Here is a 23418-nt window from a genome sequence, read left to right on the forward strand (position 1 = left end):
GACCTATACTCAGCCCCCATATGGCACCATTCCCCAAGGTGACCAGCCAACTACATGGTAGCAGGTTGATTACACTGGACCACTCCTTTCATGGAAGGGGCAGCGATTTATTCTAACTGGAACAGAAACACACTCTGGATATGGGCTTGCTTTCCCAGCATGCGATGCTTCTGCCAAAACTACCATCCATGGGCTTACAGAATGCCTTATCCATCATTAAGGTATTCCACACAACATTGCTTCTGATTAAGGAACACACTTCACAGCAAATGAGGTGTGGGAATTCCATGGCACATGCTCATGGAATTCTCTGGTCTTAACATGTTCCCAATCATCCAGAAGCAACTGGATTGACAGAACAGTGGAATGCCCTTTTGAAAACTCAATTATGATAAGTGCCAACTAGGTGGCGATACCTTGAAAAGCTGGGATAATGTTCTCCAGGAAGCTGTATATGCTCTGAATTACCGTCCACTGTATGGTGCCGTTTCTCCCATAGCCAGGATTCATTGGTCCAGGAACCAAGGGGTGGAAATGTGAGTGGCACCACTCACTATTACTCCTAGTGATCCACTAAGAAAATTTTGCTTGCTGTCCCTGTGACCCTGAGCTCTGCTGGTTTACAGGTTTTAGTTCCAAAATGGGGAGTGCTTCCACCAGGAGAAACAATGATTGCACTGAACTGGAATCTAAGACTGCCACCTGGTCACTTTGGGCTACTCAAGTCCCTGGATTAACAAGCCAAGGAGGGGACTGCATTATTGTCTGGAGTGACTGATCCTGACCATCAGGGGGAAATAGGACTGCCATTATACAATGGAGGTAAAGAAGAGTTTTCTTGGAATATAGGAGATCCCCTAGGGTGTCTTTTAGTACTTCCATGTCCTGTGATTAAAATCAATGGAAAACTGCAACAACCCAATCAGACAGGACTACCAACGGGTCTGAAACTTCAGGAATGAAGGTTTGGGTCACCCCACCAAGCAAAGAACCAGGGCCAGCTGAAGTGCTTGCTGAGGATAAAGGGAACATGGAATGGGTAGTGGAAGAAGGTAGTGATAAACTGAACTACACTACAGTTACAGAAACAAGGACTGTGATGCTGTTTTGTTCCTGTTATACTATTTAAGTTATAAGATATCAAGTTTAAGAACAAATATTACCCAAGGACTTGCACCCTATTCTGTAGAGTTACTGTGTTTCCAGTTATATGCAGGTCAGTTGAGTATTGTTAGGTGAAAGAAAAAAAATGTGTGTTTTAATGTTTTTATTTAGAAATTAGGTATGGTTTAAGGTGATATATATAGCTGCCAAGTTGACAAGGGGTGGACTGTCATGGTCAGCCTCATGTGTCAACTTGGCCAAGTAGTGGTACCTGTTTGTCTGGTTGGGCAAGTGCTGGCCTATCTGTTGCAATAAGGACATTTCATAGAATTAAATCATGATCACATCAGCTGCATCCACAGCTGATTCCACTTGTAAGGGGAGTGTCTTCTGCACTGAGTGATGCTCAGTCTAATCACTGGAAGCCTTTTAAGGATGATTCAGAAGAGAGAGGCTCTCTTCCTGCTTCAGCCGGCGAGCCTCTCCTGTGGAGTTTGTCCAGACCCTCCATCAAAATCGTTGGCTTCACAGCCTGCCCTGCGAATTTTGGACTCTGCATTCCCGCGGTCCCGTGAGACTTTCATAAATTTCATATTTGCAAGTGTTCCCTATTGATTCTGTTTCTCTAGAGAATCCTAACTAATACAGAGCAATCGCCTCTAGGTCTTGATTTTGTTTAGTCTCTATTGAGACCCACTGCGGCTGAATACAAACTGTCTATTCTAAAGCATACTCACTTTTTAGCCCTTATGAAAGAGGAAACTTACAGGACAAAGATAGTACCAGAAACACTGTCCTATACTTCTCTCAGGCGGGGTAAGTGCCCCCACCTTGGAAGCACAGATCTAGCTATCTCCTGGGGAGGAACATCCCAGGGTCACCTAGTGACTCATCCTGGGGACACCTGGTGACTTACTTCCCAAGTTCCCAAGAATTGGGCTGGCAGAGAACTCCTCTAGAGGACTGCCGTGGAATTCTTCCAGGCAAGGTTTAATAAATCTCCAGAAGCGCAGGTCCAGGGATCTCTCAGGAAAGGTGCTATATGGAGTTTGAGTCCCCAACTCAAGCATGTTGTCCTAGAATTCTTCTGGGCAAGGGCAAGGTTAGAGTGCCTGACTTCTATTTGGAAACCTCCCAGAAGTACAGGTCCAGACATCTCTCAGGAAAATATGCAGTTTGAGTCTCCAACTCCTCAAGAGCATTGTCTTAGAATTCTTCCAAGAAAGGGCAGGGTTAGAGTACCTGACTGTTTTTGGGAACAGCATAGGTCCAGACATCTCTCAGGAAAGGTGTCCCGGGGAAGCTCGGTGACTGTACTCCCATGTTTCCAAGTGATTGGGCCAGTGGAGAGGGAAGCACACAGCTCTGATGCATGCTGGGATACAACTCAGTGATAGTGGTGCTAGGGAGGCTCCTCTTTTTCCCTTTTTCAAAGAAAAGGAAATGCCTATGCAAAATATAAGCTAAAAGATGGGGAAACATAACCTTCCAATGGGACCCTTAACTACAATACCATCCCCTGGTCTATAAAAGACAGGGAAAATAGAAATTTTCTATGCCCTGATGCTTATGGCTCCATAACAAGAACCTGAGAAAGATTTGTCACTCATGTTATGCTCATGTCTTAATTTCCATTAGAAAAAAAAATCCTCTTAATAATCCCCTCTTAGAACTTGTTTGCTAAAAGGCATGAGATAATGTATAACTAAGTCAGTTAATTACAATAGCTAAGGAAGATCACTCAGGGGAAAGAGGAAAACCCAGCCCTGTTAAAGGAGGGATAGTGGAAGCCCCAAAAGGTATACTAATGTAAGCCCAGATTCCTGGGAAAGTCAGATTTTGGGAGGCACACATTTCATCAGTCAGTCTATCCCTGACATTCAGAGAAAGCTGAAAATGCTCTTCAGGGGCCCACAATGAATAATTAATGACCGGGCAGGCCACGGTGGCTCAGCAAGCAGAGTTCTTGCCTGCCATGCTGGAGACCCGGGTTCGATTCTCGGTGCCTGCCCATGTAAAACAATGAATTAGTAACCTATTAAAACTGCCTTTTCTATCTTTAACAATGGAGACAAAACCAAGGAGGAGGAAAAGCAGAGAGAGGTAAGCAAACGACCAAAAGACAGGCTTAGCTTATATATATATATAGTTGCTATTAAAGGCACCCTGTCCTCTAGAGGTTACCTGAATTGTGGTTCTAAGCCTCAAGGGTTTTCCTTCAACTGAGTCAGAGGGCCAATGGCACAGAGTGCCAGAAATCTTGAAACAACCCTCAACCTTGGGACCCAGGGGGCCTTGCCCCATGTGCCACCAACATGGGTACTCGGCCCAGAGAATGCACTGTCTCCCAAAGGTGGGGGGAGAGGGGAAGGGAACAGGACAGTCTTTAAAGCCCTGCTCATAACAAATAAACCAGACTGAAGGTGTTCAAGGCCACTTACAACTTCTGTGATGTCACATCTGACCATCAACGCAGAGGAGCCTCGAGTAACACTTGATGCAGCAGGTAAAATTATTATCAATTTCTTAATTAAATAATTAAAGCCACTTTGTTCTAAACTGCTATGCTGAGCTTACCTCCACTTGGACTTGCCTACTTGATGGTAAAGGCAAAACTAAAACCTTCTCTAAACCCTCTCCTTTGTAACCTTGGAGACAAGTTTCCAAGGTTACAAATTCTGGTATCCCATCAATTTCTCATTGTCCCTGAATGACCCACCACCCTTCTAGGGAGGGATCTCCTTCATGTCCTGGGAGCCACAGTAAGACTAATAAACCAACTAGTGTTTACCACTTGTTTGCTCTCAGGCCTCTTGGTATCTCAAAGGAAACCCTTAAGCTAATAAACTGGACTGTATGGGACGAAGGCATCCCAGAGCTAGCCTGAAAGTAATTCCTAACTGCATGCACGTTTGCAGTCCTAAATCTTAAAAATGCATTTTTGTATCTTCAGCCTAACTCTCAATATCTAATTGATATTGAATTGCAGGAATTTAAAAATAATATTCCTGCTCTATCCACTTAGTGCTGCTACAGGGTTTCAAAATAATTCCTATATATTTACAAATGCCTTAGCAGCAGACTTTACTAACCTCTAACTGCCTCAGAGCACTATTTGGCAGTATTTTAATTGTGAGCTAATATTCCAAATATGGAAGTGAATTTTGTTGCAGTCTTGCTGACTAGGTGGATAAAGAAAGTTGTAGAAAGTTGGAAAAGTAAATCCTGTTAAAATAACTGTTAGTCTGATCTTAAGAAAAAGTTTAAAAGTTTTTCTTAACCATTTAAATACTGTCTAAAAGGTAAAAACTTTATATCAAAATAATATCCTTGTTAATGTTTATGTTAATCTTGTCATCCTTTATTTCAGAAGACAAGTCTTCTCACTTTTAAAGGAAAAATGTTACAAAGGATTTATTCTCTCATCTTGCAAAAGTGAGATGCTAAAAGTTTTATATAAAAAGTGTTTAGAAAATATTACAATAATTAAAAGAAATTTTCTACCCTTCTGTTAAGCTAAAATTTGTCATATATTTCGACATTGTATAAAAATTCCTAAAAATTTAGCAGTATTCTCACTGAACTAATTAGCTATATCCTAATAGTAATTAGTAAAATAACCAAATTTACTTGTCAGTTACACTACTATAAGGCTTCTCTAAAAGTACACATGGTGAGCTGTAAGTTAGAACTTCATCTTCAACAAGAACTTTAAAAGAGAAACAAGTATATAAATTATGTTCTACCTGGTTATTAACATAATTGTAAATGTATAAAGGTAAAACAGGAAAACTTCTGTTGTAATGTATCAAATATTTGTATTTCTAAAAGTAGCTTCATTCATCTATGAAAGTCAACAGTATCTCATACAGGAACTGTTTAAACAGCTGAAAAAGCGACCAGACTTTGACTAGACATATGAAAGAATCTTATATGGATAGGACTAAGGTAGATAAGAATACAGGGTAAAGGATAATACTGTTTATATTTTAAAATTTCAACTTCAGGTGAGACCAAAGGGAGAGATGTTTATTTGGTACAAAATTTTTATTTTGGTAACGCATTACCTAATTTAACTTGTATGGTCAATTTACTTGAATTTCGTAAGTACAGGGAATCTTGAATAGGGCCCGAGATTTTGTTGGTTTGCCCAAGTTAGTGAGATGCCCTGTGCTGCTTTGAAAGGAAGTATGCCCCTAGAAAAGCCATGTTTTAATCAAAATCTCATTTCATAAAGGTAGAATAATCCCTATTCAATACTGTATGTTTGAAACTGTAATCAGATCATCTCCCTGGACGATGTGATTTAATCAAGAGTGGTTGTTAAGATGGATTAGGTGACGACATGTCTCCACCCATTTGGGTGGGTCTTGATTGGTTTATTGGAGTCCTGTAAAAGAGGAAATGTTTTGGAGAATGAGCAATTCGGTGAGAGCAGAGAAGAACGACATAGCCACGAGAAGCCGAGTTCACCAGCCAGCAACCTTTGGAGATAAAGAAGGAAAATGCCTTCCAGGGAGCTTCACAAAACAGGAAGCCAGGAGAAGAAGCTAGCAGATGACGCCAGGTTCGCCATGTGCCCTTCCAGATGAGAGAGGAACCCTGACTGTGTTTGCCATGTGCCTTCTCAGCTGACAGAAACCCTGAACTTCATTGGCCTTCTTGAACCAAGGTGTCTTCCCCTGGATGCCTTTGATTGGACATTTCTATAAACTTGTTTTAACTGGGACATTTTCTTGGCCTCAGAACTATAAATTAGAAACTTATTAAATTCTCCTTTTTAAAAGCCATTCCGTTTCTGGTATATTGTATTCCGGCAGTTAGCAAACTAGAACATGCCATGATATATCCCAGAATAATTTAGGCAGTGAATAAAGAAGTATTTGCAAGGTCCCCTTGGGGACTTGGGAGAAAAGAGAAAATATTCAACTTTTGCCATTTCCTGATATTCTCACAAGCAGTGGGGACAACTAAATCAATAGGCCGAGCCCTTGATCTTGGGGTTTGCCCCTATGAAACTTATTCCTGCAAAGGGCAGGCTAAGCCTACTTAAATTTATACCTCAGATTCACCCCCAGAGAACCTCTTTTGTGGCTCAGATGTGGACTCTCTCTCTAAGACAACTTGGCAGGTAAACTCACTGCCTCCTCTCACCCACTCACCCCTGCTATGTGGGACATGACTCCCAGGGGTGTAAGTCTCCCTAGCAACATGAGACACAACTCCCAGGATCATAGGATTGAGAAAGCCTTCTTGGCCAAAGGGGGTAAGACAGAAATGAGACAAAGTTTCAGTGGCTCAGAGATTTTAAACAGAGTTAAGAGGTTATCCTGGAAGGTATTCTTATGCATCATTGGAGTGGCTGGAGGAAATTACCTGAAACTATTGAGATGTGTTCCAGTAGCCTTGATTTTTTTTTCCTTGCTATATTCACTGTTTTAAATTTTTAACTTTTTTTTTGTTACTGTGAAATATAACATACATATATGTAAAAGCAATAAATTTCCAAGTACATTTTTTTTTTATATGGGCAGGCACTGGGAAACAAACTCTGGTCTCAGGCATGGCAGGCAAGAATTCTACCACTAAGCCATCACTGCCCGCCCTCGAAATACATTTTAACAAGTATTTATAGAACAGATTTTGACGTTTGGTATGAGTTACAGTTTCACGATTTTTCACTTTTTCTTCTAGCTGCTCCAAGACACTGGAGACCAACAGAAATATCAATATAACAATTCAGCAGTCATACCGATTTGTGAAATCCAATCTTCTCTGTTACACTCCTCTTTAAATAACATATATGCATAAAAGCAATAAGCTTCAAAGTACATCACAACAATTAGTTGTAGAACAGATTTCAGAGTTTGGTATGTTACAATTCCACAATTTTAGGTTTTTACTTCTAACTGCTGGAAGGTACTGGAGGCTGAAAGAAATATCAGCATACTGATTCAGCACTCATACTCATTTGTTAAACCCAACCTTCTCTGTATAACTCCACTGCCACCACTGATCTTTCTCCCACTCTTTAGGAATATTTGGGCTATGGCCATTCTAACTTTTTCATGCTGGAAGGGGCTGTCGAATATGAGATAGGGGGAAGGAAGTATTTGATGTTTTAGAAGGGTTGGACCTTCTGCATTTCAGGACTTATCTGGCCCAAGCACCCATCTGGAGGCTTAGGTTCTGGAGAGTTACCCTAATGCATGGAACCTTTGTAGAATCTTATATAATGCCCCAGGTATTCTTCAGGAGTGGTAGGAATGGTTTTGGTTGGGGTTTGGCAAGTTATGATAGGTAGCAATGTCTAACTGAAGCATGTGTAAGAGTAACCTCCAGTGTAGCATCTCGACTCTATTTGAACTCTCTCAGCCACTGATACCTTATTTGTTACACTTTTCCCCCTTTTTGGTCAGGATGGCACTGCTGATCCCATGGTGCCAGGGCCAGGCTCATCCCTTAGGGTCATCTCCCACGCTGCCAGGGAAACGTTCATCCCTGGATGTCATGTCTCACGTAGCAGGGAGGGCAATGATTTCACTTGCAGAGTTGAACTTACAGAGAGAAAGGCCATATCTGAGCAACAAAAGAGGTCCTCTGGAAGTGACTCATAGGCATACCTAAAGGTAGGCTAAACTTTTCCCCTACATACATAAGCTTCACATAAGCAAGCCTCAAGATCAAGGGCTTGGCCTATTGATTTGGGTGTCCCTAATGTTTGGCACAGTATCCAGAGTTTCCCCAGTGGTAAAGTTTAGCAGTTCCATAATTTCTCTCCCATCCCTCAAGGGACTTTGCCAGTACTTTTTTATTATCTCAGTAGCTTCAATTCTTGAAGACGATTGTATAATGATACAACTTTTACAATGTGACTGTGTGATTATGATAACCTTGTGTCTGATGCCCCTTTTATCAAAGGTATGATAAGACAATAAATAAGTAACGGGGGCTAAGGAGTAAAATAATGGGGTAGATATAACTACTAGTAGTGGTCAATGAGAGGAATGGGTCAGGGATATGGAATGTATGAGTTTTTTCTTTCTTTTATTTCTTCTTCTGGAGTGATGCAAATATTCTAAAAAATGATCACGGTGATGACTATACAACTATGTTATGATATTGTAACCCACTGATTGTGTACCATGTATGGATTGTATGTATGTGAAAATGTGTCAATCAAAACACTAAAAAAAAAAGTAGCTTCATTAACCAAAAAACAAAGAAAGCAAAGTATGCAACAGTCAGCCAAAATAAAGTGAAGCCAAAGTCCTGCCCCAGGGACTTTAGCTTAGAAAGCAAAACTAATTGCCCTTACCTGAACTATAGAACTAAAAAAAAGCAAAAGATTATGCCTCTCTAATCCTGATGCTCACCCAGCAGTGTGAAACAGCGAGGATTTCTCCCAATTAAACACCACCAAGAAATACTCAATCTCTTAAATCCGATGGTCGTCTACAGAAAAAACTGTAATTCATTGTCTTGGTGATCAAACAATAATAGTAACATCTCTCAAGGAAATAACAGGGCCAACACAGCAGCCAAAGTCACAGCCCAATCAATCAAGCCCCTTCTAAACCTCATTTCTGCACCCCTTAACTTGTCCCATGCAGCCCTCTTATTTCCCACTTGAGCAGGAACAAGCTGCCCAGCTAGGATTCCCTCTTGGAACTTAAGAATGTTCATTTTCTTCCTTCTTCCCCAGTCTCATTGAAATGCCTGCTCATTTCTATCCTCCTACTATTAACAGACCTTTGCATTTTTAAACTTCACACCAAATTTGTTTTTCCAAATTAAAAACCTTTCATAACAAACTTCTCCTCATCAGAGGCTACGCTGCTGTTCCCCATGTTCAACTGACCACCATTAATAGCATAGCCAGAAACTTCTATACTTCCACAAGTAGAGCCTATGATTCACTAATAGCTTGAAGCAATTACAAAAGACAGACCATCGAGTCCGAACTCCCTTAAGATTAAGGGAAGTCAGAGTGTCTGAGGGGGGAGAGCAGCCCAAAATAGCCAACTTTGAGGGGTGGGTGTCATATAAGGAGAAGGTAGCTTCTAAATTAAGTAGCTGCTAAATTAATCTCTCATGCACCCCCAGGGGAATTTAATGAAGTGTTAATGATGTCCAGCTACTACTTAATAATGACAATCTTCTCAAGGAAGGGGCAGCATATGCATCTGCCCAATATAACATGCATCAGTTCACACCTGTGAAGATAGGATATGATGATCAGATCTTAATTACAGAACACGGTGACCTGGGTAATAGCAGATTTTTAGATTCAAGACACAAAACAAAATTTCCTTTAAGCGTGATCACTTTATGGAAAGAAGCAAGTGACACCCCAACCAGAGGAAGTAGATGGAGGTGTGAAGTCTTGGAGAAAACCCTGTGATAGTGCATTAAGGACCTATATGAAAGATCATTATTCCAATGGCTTCTGTACTGTTAATGCTAAAACTATAGATGGGAAACAGACTGTTATTTCATGTATTAAAAGTCACCAGTTTCAGCCTAAAAACTTCTGGAATGGTCACTGAAGATCAGAGTGGAAGTTCACCATTACACCACCTACAGCCCACATGATTTGAGTGCTTCAGATTCAGGTTCCCTATTATGAAGATGGCAATGTCATAAAGATGTATAGGATTCAGATATTGAAGTCCAAACTGCTAAACAGTTTATTAAAATCATAGAGCAAGCAGAAAATGAGTATCAGACAGCAATTAGTGAAAACTATCAAACAATGTCAGAAAACGCATTCAAGGCATTGTGCTGGCAGCTTCCAGTTAGCCAGACCAAAATCGACTGGAACAAGATACTCAGCTACAAGATTCGCAAAGAAATGCAGAATGCTTAAAAGGCTGAATGTAGGATTCCTCAGTACATGGGGGGGAAAGGATTCATTCAACATGTGGTCAAATGATAAATAGGTGGTTCGTAAACAAGAGTTTATTTTGCTAGGGCTTTCAAAGTTAACCAGTGTGCTAGCCTCATGGAATACTGTTGAACCTCTAGCATTGCCTTGACTTTTTGTGTTCTTTGTCTTGTAATTTTCTGTTCCACTATGTTTATTTATTTATTTATTTTAATTCTGCCACATTTAATGCTGAGGAGAGAGCTCTATCCAGGACTCATTCTACTGTTTAGAAAATTTTCTTAGCCATGAAGCCCTGTTAACAATTCATACAAGTAACATAATCAGTAATTTTCTTCTCCATCCTTCAGAGCACTTCTGGTATCTCATTGGTTTTTTACTGATCCAACAGCCAAACAGGCTGTCCTACACTATAGCTAAATGGAAGGTACATTCATCCTTCTTCCTACAACTGCTCTGATCACCACCACTTAGGGCATCTCATAACTAAAGTTCCCAAAATTTTGGATTAGGGCTTTTAGGTTCTCCTTGTGGAGCAAAGGAGGTTTTCTGGAAATGCTATTATAGCAAGCTTCTCTGGGGAAGTCGTTTTTAAATCCAAAGACTTGAACCACGTTCCTTATACATGAATGTGCTTCCTAATTTTCCTTCCTTCCTTCATTATCTCCTTCCCACTTAGTATCACTAGTTATATATATATGTATTTTTAGAGGAGAATTTTACTCCCCTCCTCCTTTTGTTTTAACATTCAAGAACTGCTGACATACTGTGGATGTAGTAAATATAAAATTTTTAAAAATGTAGATGTTGAGGGAATAATAGGTATCTTTTGCTTTAATGCTGTGCTGGTTTGAAAGGATTATGTGTCCTAGAAAAGCCATGTTTTAACCCTGATACTTCTTGTGGGAGTGGCCATTTCTTTTAATTGCTATTCAACACTGTATGTTGGAAACTTGATTAGATGATCTCCACAGAGATGTGACTCACCCAATTGTAGGTATTAACTTTTGATTAGAAGGAGATGTGACTCTACACATTCTAGGTGGGTCTTGATTAGTTTACTGGAATCCTTTAAAAGAGGAATCATTTTGGAGAGAGCCATGAGAGCCATGAGAATCATGAGAGTCCACGCAGCCAGAGAACTTTGGAGATGAAGAAGGAATATGTCCCTGGGAGCTTCACGAAACAAGAAGCCTGGAGAGCAGACTAGCAGACGCTGCCATGTTCATCCTATGCCTTTCCAGTTGAGAGAGAGACCCTGAACTTTATCAGCCTTTCTTGAGTGAAGGTAACCTTTTGGTGGGTGCCTTAAATTGGACATTTTTATAGACTTGCTTTAATTTGGACATTCTTATGGCCTTAGAACTGTAAAACTTGCAATTAAATAAATTTTCCCTTTTAAAAGCCGTTCCATTTCTGGTATATTCCATTCTGGCAGCTAGCAAACTACAACAATGCTTTGTGCAAGATTGTACTATAAGCAAATGAATTAAACAACTATGTAAATAAAAAGTAAAATTGAACCAAGTGAAAAAGATAACTGCCAATCCCTATCATTCTACTACAATTTGTCATTTAAGAACATTCTAGTGATTTGTTTTAAATAGAATGAAAACTTATTCCTAATTATCCTTCTTCATCTCTGCCCGCCAAGAACTCAAAGCTAACTGATAGGCAACCCTTCCCAGGTATATTGGCAGGTATGTCTGTTTGATCTCAGAGTACACAGGTGACATAAATATGATATGACAACTGGCAATGATGGATTCATTACATTGTTTACACTTCCATGACCAGGCCTTAAAGGAAGGTCAGCTTTTTAAAAACCAAGTAGTGTCTTCCTACCTATCTCCAAATACATGTCAAAAAGAAAGGTGAGGCGGCCTCCCTAGCCTCTGCCGCTGCACCTCTATGATTTCTCCCTCGCGCGTTGCCGTTGGGGGCGACTGCTGCGGTATTGTGGGTTGGGCGGCAGCGACATGGAGGAATTCGACTCCGAAGACTTCTCCACCTCGGAGGAGGACGAAGACTATGTGCCTTCGGGTGAAGAGTATAGTGAAGATGATGTAAATGAATTAGTGAAGGAAGATGAAGTGGATGGTGAAGAGCAGACACAGAAAACCAAAGGGAAAAAAAGAAAGTCTCAGAGCATTCCGGCTAGGAAGAGAAAGCAAGGTGGCCTTTCATTAGAAGACGAGGAAGAGGAGGATTCCAAGGCAGAATCTGGAGGAAGTAGCAGTGAGAAGGAAGACACAGCTGCAGAGCAAGAAAAAGGCACTCGGTCAGAGGATGCAAGAAAAAAGAAGGAGGATGAACTTTGGGCCAGCTTCCTCAATGATGTGGGATCAAAATCAAAAGTGCCTCCAACTACAGAAGTTAAGAGAGGAGAAGAAACTGAAAAGATGAGTTCAAGTAAATTGTTGGTCACAGCAGAAGAGCTTGAGAAACCTAAAGACATAGAAAAGGTTAAAATCACCAAGGTGTTTGATTTTGCTGGTGAAGAGGTCAGGGTGACTAAGGAAGTGGATGCTGCATCCAAAGAAGCCAAATCCTTCTTCAAGCAAAACGAGAAGGATAAATCTCAGGCTAGTGTACCTTCAGTGCTGCCCGCACCCCCTGCAGGGTCAGGGTTAAAAAGATCAAGTGGTGTGAGCAGCCTTTTGGGAAAAATTGGAGTCAAAAAGCAGAAATTGAGCACCCTAGAGAAGTCCAAGTTAGATTGGGAGAGCTTCAAGGAAGAAGAGGGGATTGGAGAAGAACTGGCCATTCATAATCGAGGGAAAGAAGGGTACATTGAACGAAAAGCTTTCCTAGACCGGGTGGATCACAGGCAGTTTGAAATTGAACGAGATCTCAGGCTGAGCAAAATGAAGCCTTGATGTTGTGGAGGGAAATCAATAGCAGCTTAATCCTGTTTACAATGTGAGCTTCTTATACATCTGTGAAATGTTTCTGATTTTTATCATCAGCTGTTTTCCTGTAAGGTCTTTTTTCCTACATTGACGTTCTCTCTGTGTATCTTGATTGCACATGGTTTCATTCATTTTGCTTTTAAAAGTTTGTCCTTAAAAATAAAAAATAAAAGTTGGTCCTATGAGAGGCTGGTGAAGATGATGACACCTCTCGCCTTCCCCTTATTCTACTACCAAGTTCAACCCAGGCCAAGCCAACACATTCCAGGCCTGTCCAGGCTGGTGGAGGTCTGGCCAGCCATGCAGAAGAGAGCTGACCAATCTGGGTGTGAATTTCCTGGGCCACTGTGTCCATAAAGCTATCCCCTCTGAAGTCAGCCTTTCCCCTGAGACCAGGGAAGGAGGCCATCCTGCTGGGAGAATGCCAGGTCCCTGGCAGTTCTGTATTCAGTTTGCGCTTACTTCTCCCCTGACCTCTCTCCCTCTCCAGAATGGGATTCCCATTAATGTAATATAAAGCAGAAAATAAGGATATACTTTTGCCAAATTAGAGGCGATTTTTCCTTCAGCCTTTTATCTCTTCCCAAAGTTAAAGTCAAACTCAGCTATACTCCCACTTCAATAACTGTTTTGGTTTGTCAAAGATTCTAAAGGGCTGTTTTCTTTTTTATACTCCCGTAAGAAAACTTAAATTCCAAACCTCCTGCTTAGAGGCCGAAATTCTCTGGGGAGCAGCAAGGAGGGGAGTAACAACCAAATCTACAGTGAAGAGTATGGTAGTGGTAAAGGCCACTCATATTAATAAAGTATTAAACCCCCCAAAAAAAAGAAAGGTGAGAGGATTTCTGAGAAGATGGCAGAATAGGATAGATTGAGTTTACCCCTGCTCCAAAGAACAGCTAGAGAAGGGACAGAAAAAAGACCTGGAGAGCAATTTCAGGTTGTAAGTGACCTGGGAAGATCTTTCACACCACATAGGGAGGCCCTGGTTGAAAAAGCAGAAGAATTCAGACCCAGAGAACTGGAGACCAACCAGCTACCATAAACAGCCTGTGCGTCCATTTCCAGATGGAGGCCCAGAGCTATCAGGAGTGCACGGACAGGGATACAGGGACAAGGAAGTAAGCCAAGCCGCAATTTTAAAATGTGCTACCCTTACATGCGCCGCTTCTGTCCTGTGGAAACCCTACACCCCACACACCTGAACTCCCCTAACTTCTTCTACACCCCAGGCACCTAAACTCTATCACAACCCCCATGGCACTCGAAGCATCCCCATCCCAATCCCCTTCCCCTCACATCCCCACCCCACACTCTCACACCATGCTGTGTGCAAGATTATCCCAGTCCAACCCACCTTTCCTGCTCAAGCGCACAGTTACACTCGCCCCTCCCAAGACTCATGTCCATGGCCAGCCCCTTGACACCCACCTCCCCCTCCCTGTCCCCGGCAGGCAGTCACCTGTACATCCGAGCTGAAGGTTCTCACCTTCATACCAAGGCCACATCAGTACCCAGCTCATAGAGTCGCTCAGTCCTGCCCAGCTCCCACCCTGAGCTCTACGCATGTGGCATGTCAGCACCCAGCTCCACACATGCGTGCATGCACATGAACCCACTCACACCACGCCCTCTCAGCTCTGAGCAAGTGCTGACCTGAGCATCCAGGCCATATCACCCCCAAGCCAACACATGCACACTCCTACCCCACTGCCCCTGAGCGCTGCACATGTGCACACCAGGGCCCTACCCTCCAAACCCATACATGCCAGGGCCCTGCCCCCCAGATCCACACATCAGCATAGCCACATACTTCATGCCAGGCACCCACATATCCATTCACGGACCTCTTGACCCCTGTACCCCACACACATGTACACCCTTGTCTCACCCCATGGCACAAGTGCCCTTCTCCCACACTTGGCAGGTACTCTCTGGCACATCATGCCACATTGTAGCTGCCCTGCACAAGCAGGCACCTGTATACCAACCCACTTCTATACCTGCAGACCTGTGCCAGGGGCACACCCACCCATCATCACCATTCCTGCACACATCTGCATCCCAGTCCCCTGGACACTTCCCCCTGTGCAAGGACACATCCATGCCCCAAACTCACTGTGCCCCACACCCTGACACCCACAACCCACATACTTCACACACAAACCCGGATTCTGCCCACAAACCAGGCCCAGAATATCTTCTCAACATCCCCAACTGCCTCCTGCCATATCCTAACTCTGTGTCCTCCACACCATATCCTGCTCCTGTGCTCAAAGACCTGCCTGAGCTGCACCTCACCCGCATCTCACCCCCAAGGTCCCCACACCGCACATCCATAACCCCAGGAAATGTACCCCACACTCAGAGACACTAGTGTAGAGTCCCCCGACTGGTACATACACCTGCACAGCAACCCGTAACTCCATTTTTGTGCCTCTCCCTACACCCTGCATCCTGCTCCATACCCATCCTGCAAATACAAAGCTTTAGATTATTGGAGGAAATCAACATCCAAAGTTACCCTACCAAGATATTTACATGTGGCAAAGAAAACAGAAGATCATTAACCATAAGAAGATGCCTACAGATACAGCCCATTTTAATGACCAAATAAAAACAATGGAGGAGACACAGACTTTGGAACAACCAATCAAAGATGTTCATATAACTCTACTAAAAAAATCAGTGTGATAGCTAATGACATAAAGGAGATCAAGAAGACACTAGAAGAGCATAAAGACTAATTTGAGAGAATACATAGAGATATAGAAGATATCACAGAGATTAAAGATTCTGTAGACCAAATAAAAAATGTATTAGAGACACAACAACAGATTTGAAGAGGGAGAAGAAAGAATAAGCAAACTAAAGGACAGGACAACTGATTTCAAACACACAAAATAGCAAATGGCAAAAAAGATGGAAAAACTTGAATTGGATCTCAGGGAAATGATGGACAAAACAAAGCACACAAATATAAAAATCATCAGTGTGCCAGAAGAAGAAGAGAAGAATAAAGGGTTAGGAAGATTAGTAGAGGAAATGATGGGGATAAACTTCCTAATCCTTATAAAAGACATAAACATGCAAATCAAAGAAGCCCAACGAACTCCAAATAGAATAAATACAAACAGGCCTACCACAAGACACATACCAATCAGTCTGTCAAATGTTGAAGAGAAGCAGAAAATCCTGAAAGTGGTAAGAGAAAAACAATCTACTACATACAAGGGAAACCACATAAGACTGAGTTCGGACTACTCAACTGGCACTATGGAGGCAAGAAGGCAGTGGTATGATATATTTAAGATTCTGACTTCTGGCCAAGAATTCTCTACCCAGCCAAACTGCCCTTCAAAACTGAGGGAGAGATTAAAATTTCCACAGACAAAGGCTGAGAGAATATGTGAACTAGAGATTGGCTCTACAAGAAATACTAAAGGGGGTCCTGCTGACTGAAAAAAAAAGATAGGTGAGGGAGGTCTGGAGGAGGGCACAGTATTGAAGAGTGGCAGTAAGGGTAATAACATAAAGAATAAAAAGAGAAAAAGGGATAAGAACATACAGATCTGACAAATAAAACCCAAAGGATAAGATGGTGGATTCAAAAAATGTCTTTACAGTAATAACTTTGAATGTTAATGGACCAAACCTACCAATTAATAGATACAGATTGGCAGAATGGATTAATATAATCCAGCAATATGCTGCTTACAAGAGATTTATCTTAGACACAAGGATACAAATAGATTGAAAGTGAATGGATGGAAAAAGATATTCCAAGCAAGCTATTATCAAAAGAAAGCAGGAAGGCAGTGCGACAGTGGTCCAGTGGCAGAATTCTTGCCTGCCATGCCGGAGACCGAGCATTCGACTCCTGGTGCCTGCCCATGCAAAAAAAAAAGAGCAAAAAGAAAACCAGGGGCCAGGGCAAAAGAAAACAGGAGTAGCTTTACTAATATTAGACACAATAGACTTTAAATATAAAGACATCATAAGAGACAAAGAACACTACATATTAGTGAAAGGGACAATTCACCAAGAAGTAACAATCATAAATGTCTATGCTCCCAATCAAGGAGCTCCAAAGTATATGAGATAGACACTGGCAAAATTGCAAGGAGTGACAGATGTTTCAACAATGACAGCAGGAGACTCCAATACACCACTCTCCTCTATAGACAAAGCAACCAGAAAAAGAATCAACAAGGAAATAGAGAACTTAACCAATCTGACAAATGAATTAGACCTAACAGACATATATAGGTTGTTACACCCCGAAACACCAGGATATGTATTTTTTAGTGCTCATAGAACATTTTCCAGGATAGATCAAATGGGGCACAAAACAGGTCTTTACGAATTTAAAAACACTGAAATGATTCAAAGCATTTTCTCTGATCACAGTAGAGTGAAGCTGGACATCAATAATCACCAAAGAACGAGAACTTTCACAAATATATGGAGATTAAATAACACACTCTTAAACAACCAATGGGTTAAAGAAGAAATTGGTAGAGAAATCAGTGACTATCTGGAGAAGAACTATCTGGAGAAGAATGAAAATGAGAATACAACATAAATATGCTCAAAGAACCAAAGAAAAACATGCACAAAGAACTAAAGGAAATTAAAAAAATGACAGATGAACAAGAAAAGAAAATCAATAGAGAGACAGAAATTATGAAAAGGAGCCAAACAGATCTGAAGACCACAGTAACAGAATTAAAATTCCCTACAGTGGTTCAATAGCAAATTGGAGATCACAGAAGGAATAATCAGAGGACTTGAAGATAAGACAATTGAAATCATTCAGTCTAAAGGGCAGAATGAAGAAAAGTAAACAGAGCTTGAGGAACCAGGGGTATTAGACACCATCAAGCATACTAATATTCATAGGAATCCGAGAAAGAGAAACAAGGAAGGGGCACAGGAATGGTCAAACAAATAACAGCTGAAATGTCCCAAATTTAACAAAAGACATGAATATATACATCCAAGATACTCAATGAACTCCAAACTGGATGATCCCAAACAGAAGCACGAAGTGACATATTATAATCAAACTGTCAAATATCAAAGATATAGATTTCTGAAAGCCACAGGAGAGAAGCAGTATGTCACATATAAGCATACTTTATATATATTCCCTGACCTAGAACTGAAATCAGGCATTTCTACAGCAAACCCTGATTTCTTTTAGTAGAGAACAACATCAAAGAAATAAAAGTCTGGACCCTAAGGGCAATCATTGCAAATGGGGTGTTTGGAACAAGGTAAACAGCACAAAAACTATTTCCTGAAGGTGTGAGAGGGAATGGAGGAAGAACTTTTTCTTTTGGGAAAGTGACAATTATCTGAATTTCTTCCATAGCCACTGACCAAGTTTTCTCTGTTTCTGAATAAATTATGGCACTTAAACTTGTCACATGAAATAATCCAAATTCAAATGTATTTGCTTAGAGTTATACAATGAGGCTCTTATAATCCTTTTAATTTCTTTTATATTTGTGGTTCGATGGTAATTTCTCAATTCTCATTTCTAATTGACTATATCTGTTGATACGCATGTTTTTTCCTGATTAGGATGCCTCCTGGTAAATCTATTTGTTGACTTTTTGGGGGGGGGGGATAAACAATTTTTGAGTTTATGTGTCAATTCTACTGTTTCCTAAATTATAACATTCTACTTTTACTTTTATTAATTACTTCCTTTTGTTCTTTTTGGCTTATATTCTGTTTATTCTAACTTATCAAGTTCCCACTGCTTAACAAAGGGTACTCTGAATTTATCTTTTTAATGTAAACTCATTCCCTCTTTAGAGAAACAGAATATGGCATCAAGTCCTTAACCTCTGTAGCGTGCAATAAAACTCCTTACACATTTGAAAATGAGAAGCAAAAAAAAGAGGATTCTCAATAGAATTTAGTTTAACTGAAATATATAACATTTTTAAAATCTAATTCCAGCAAGCTTAAAATAGTCAGCAACTCTTAAAAAATGATTTTAGTCTTACCTCTTTTGTAGTCGCTGCTCTTCCAGGTTCATGATTTACACAAAAAGGCCCAGTTTTCCATGCCTCTATGTCTCCACAGTCACAGAACCCCCCTCCAGTAGATGTATGCATCTGGTAAATAGAAAATGAGTTTGTCTTGATTTCAAAACATAATACAAACAAGGAAAAATGATAAAGATGACTCAAATAATAAATGCTCACCAATACTTTGACCTTAATTGTTTTTAATGTAATAGAATCTGGATATATCAAAAACCATTCTGATTATGTAATAGCAACAAATAATTCAAATCACAATAAAAACAAACCTTTAAAACTGATGAATTTTTGACATGGCATTCTAATTTCTTAACAGTTTAAAAACTTATGAACACATGGAGAAAAACAGATTGCAAAGTACAGAAAAACAATCTCTCTAAGCATGCAGAGTAACGATACTTTCTAATTAATCAGACTTTTTATCATGCTAACATAGTTCTACACTACTTTAAAAACGTATAAAGTATATTCATCTACAAATTCGTCCAACAGAAACTAAAACATTAAAACATTTTTTATTTCAATGATTTCACAAAATAAATTGGCATTTGCAGTTGCCTGACTTTGAATCTCCTCCCAAACCTTGCCCCCAAAGCATAAAATGAACAAGAGCAATAAAACCACGCTTGAGGCACACTTTTTAGGAAACAAAGAATAAATACCATGACCTTCAAATTATCTGTTACAACAGAGCTCCCCGATGCTTACTATTTCAAGCCTGTGGGTTCAGGTTGCCAGGGAGTGGGGTGGTTAAGAGCTTCATGAAAGACAGAAGTGGGGTGCAGAGGACTCAGACAAAACATAGGCAAAAATCACACCCAAAAAGAGATACCAATGGTAAGGGACAATATACTTAACACAGGCTGGGACTTAGTGGTTCATAGTTCAGGGAAGGAACTTGAAAATGATCAGGAGTCTCAGAGAAGCATTGTTTCTGGAGGAAAATCAAATACACAGAAAAGGGTGTCTTCCCCTAAAATTGTGGCAATGAAGGAAGGAAGGAAATATAAAGATCCTGTGGACATGAGAAACAAGACATGCCTACCCTTCCTGTCACTCACCCACTTCTTACTACAACACTACCATCTATAAAAGAAATTTCACAGAATAGGGCAGAACTGACAGATAAGAGCACTCTTAAACTAGGAACCCTCTCCACAAAATGAAAAAGAATGAAAAGAGCAGACATCTACACAAAAATATTGTAAATAAAGGAAAAACTGCAAATCAAAACTTACAAAGCTGAAGAAAATTGTAATACAACACTCCAAATTGAATTACATAGCCACAAACAAGAACTTGGGGATATGAAAAAAAAAACTTGAATGAGAAATAGAAAAACTAAGATCAGAAATGGACAAGTAAAAGAAGGATAAATGACATGAGGCTTGAGTGAACTCGGGGGGAAAAAACAGAAGAAAAAGAGAACATCATATCAGAAATAGATTATAAATTACAAAGTGACTACGACAATAAACTCCAATAAAAATGTAAGGAATAGCATTGAAGCAAAGAAGGAAAACAATCAAGAGAATGAAAATGAGATAAAGATATAAATGGTCCAAGAAAAAATAGTTGAAATGGAAAAGAGGCAAAAGAGAGCCAACACATGTATATTGGAGTCACTAATGAAAATCAAAACAACTGGACAGAGTTAATAATTTAAACTGTAACCTAAGACATCTTTCCAGAAACAAAAGAAGACCTAACTTTATACATTGAAAGGGGGCACAAGTTACTGAGAAACTTACCCAGTCAGTGGTAAAAAGGAGAGAAATTTCTGGTACATACTACTACACTGAACAATGAAGACGTCATGTTGAGAGAAAGAAGCGAGACAGAAAGGGACAGACACTGTCTGATTCCACTTAAGCTAGGATATGTAAATGTATAGAAACAGAAAGTAGACTATACCAGGTGAAGGGAAATGGGGAGTTAATGCAAAATAGATGCAGGGTTTCTATTTGGAGTAATAAAAAAGTTCTGGTAAGGGATGACGGTGAAGGTAACACAATGTTGTGAATGTGATATAGTGCCCCTAAATGGTATGCTTGGGAGTAGCTGAGACAGGAAAGCTTATGTTGTATATATATTTCCACAATTTTTTTAAAAAAGAATGACCAAGAGAAAAAGAAAAACAGAATCTACCTCTCAAGGATGCTGTAAGGATTGAGAACATGATAGCAATATGCTCAGTACCACACCTTAATAAATGATAGTAAATACTGCAATTCCCATATATATTATTTAGATAAATAAAAGAAAGTTGTCCTCTAAAGGAAAAAAAATTACACAGTATAATTAACTCAAAAATATATCTAGTAATATAAAGAAAAAAAGAAAAAGTCTTGAGGGCCTTCAGAGAAAACAATGAAATAAATTAGAATAGCAAGATAATTAAACTAGAATCAGACTTCTAAACAATAGCACAAAATAAGACAACAGTGAAGAAACATTTCAAGAAAGAAAGAAAATGCAAACCAAGGATATTATTAGTCAGGCCATAAAAATACAATTTTGAACATGTAAGAACTCAGGGAACACTATACACATGTGACCTTTACAGGGAATCTACCTGAATAGAGGCAGGCAAACTCTCTGTAGAAAAGGGCCAAAGAGTAAATATTTTAGACTTTGTAGGACAAAGGGTATGCTGGTTTAAATCTGTTGCATACCCCAGAAAAGCCAAGTTCTTTAATCTGCATTCAAAATTGCTAGATGGGAACTTTTAAATTATTTCCATGGATATATGACCCACCCAACTGTGGGTGGTAACTTTGATTAGATGCTTTCCATGGAGATGTGTCTCTACCCTTTCAAGGTGGGGGTTGCTTACTAGAGCCTTTAACAGGGAACCATTATGGAAAAACCCTGAGACCACCAGAACCAACAAAGCCCATGCAGCCAGAGACCCTGGAGATGAAGAAGGAAAACACCCCCAGGAGAGATTCATGAAATAAGAAACCAGGAGAAAAAGCTAGCAGTCATCACCATGTGCCCTCCCAAACTTCATCAGCCTTTCTTGAGTGAAGATAACCTCTTGCTGGTGCCTTAATTCGGACATTTTCTTGGCCTTAGAACCTTATACTTGCAACTTAACAAATTCTCCCTTTTTAAAAGCCATTCCATTTCTGGTATATTGCATTTCAGCAACTTGCAATCTAGAACATAGGGTATCTGTCACAATTACTCAATTCTACTATTATAGTCCATCAGTAACCAGTGAAAAGACATATTTGAATGAAAAAGTCTACATTCCAACAAAACTTTATTTATGAACAATGAAATCTTAATTTCATGTAATTTATGTGTCACGAAATCTTCCTTTTCAACCTTTAAAAAATATAAAAAACATTCTTAGCTAACAGGTCATACATAAATAGGTGGCAAACTGGATTTGGACCATAGGCTGTAGTTTAATGACTCCTATAGCACAGGATGAACTTCATCCAATCAAGAGATGAATGGGGAACCTCCAGGAAAAGAAGTAATGATTAACAGAATTAAGTAGTAATGTAAGAGAATTCTATATTCAGCCTTCTAAAATAAGCAAGGACAAACAAAATTAAGAAAAAAAGAAATTTCAACATAAATACGAACAAATTTTCAAAATTTGGTTTCACTTGAAAAGTGCACAAGGGAGTTTTAGGAAGATGGCAGGATAGGAGAGGTTGAGTTCACCCCTGCTCTGAGGGACAGCTAGACAAGTGACAGAAAAATGACCAGGAGAGCAATTCCAGGGTGTAAGTGAACTGGGAGGGTCTTCTACACCACCAAGGAAAGCCCTGGTTGAAAAAGCAGAAGAACCGAGAGGCACAGAACCAGAGACCATCCAGTTACTGCAAACAGCCTAACATGCCATTTCCAAACAGAGGACCAGAAGCCTCAGGAATGCACAGACAGGGAGACGGGAACATGGAAGTAAGCCAAGCTGTGTTCCTTGAACATGTTACCCTCACACTCGCCACCCCTACCCTGCAACCCATTACTCCTCCCACACTCCACATACCTGAACCCCATCACACTCGAAGCGCCCATGCCATGACCCCTCTTTCCCTGCATCCCTGCCCAAACCCCTTCCATGCACATCCCTGCCCCATATTCCCATACCATGTATACATGTAAGTAAGTCTGTCCCAGTTCAACTCAACTTTCCAGTGCAAGCGCAGTCTCACCCTGCACTCCTGAGACATGCATACCTGCATCCACCCCTCAACACCCACCTCACCCTCCTTGGTCCCTGCAGTGTATAGGTCATATGTGTCAGGTTGTGGTGTACAGGGCACAGAGGTTGAGGCACAGGAAGTGTAGGGTTGTGGGTGTGTCCTTGATCAGGGGTTGGGGTCCAGGGGTGCCAGGATGCAGATGTGTGTGTGTGTGTGATGGCGGGGCACAGGTTGCATAAGTTGTGGAATATCTATCAGGTGGGTGATGTTGCGTTGGTGGGGCCCTAAGT

General features: G+C 40.5%; 1 protein-coding gene and 2 pseudogenes across 4 annotated transcripts in view; 2 read left to right on the forward strand and 1 right to left on the reverse strand.

The window, feature by feature from the left end:
* The window catches only part of UBR1 (ubiquitin protein ligase E3 component n-recognin 1), a 250865-nt gene that overhangs the window by 161688 nt on the left and 65759 nt on the right, over positions 1-23418 (reverse strand). For all 4 annotated transcript variants that reach the window (XM_077127596.1, XM_077127594.1, XM_077127593.1 and 1 more), the window contains one exon: positions 18924-19034. In XM_077127596.1, the coding sequence (XP_076983711.1) occupies positions 18924-19034 (111 nt within the window). The remainder of the gene's footprint in view (positions 1-18923; positions 19035-23418) is intronic.
* On the forward strand, positions 3556-10001 carry LOC143656504 (F-actin-capping protein subunit alpha-1 pseudogene; annotated as a pseudogene).
* Positions 11862-13256, forward strand: LOC143655997 (craniofacial development protein 1 pseudogene; annotated as a pseudogene).

This window comes from Tamandua tetradactyla, chromosome 14 (assembly GCF_023851605.1).
Source record: "Tamandua tetradactyla isolate mTamTet1 chromosome 14, mTamTet1.pri, whole genome shotgun sequence".
Classification (NCBI taxonomy): Eukaryota; Metazoa; Chordata; class Mammalia; order Pilosa; family Myrmecophagidae; genus Tamandua; species Tamandua tetradactyla.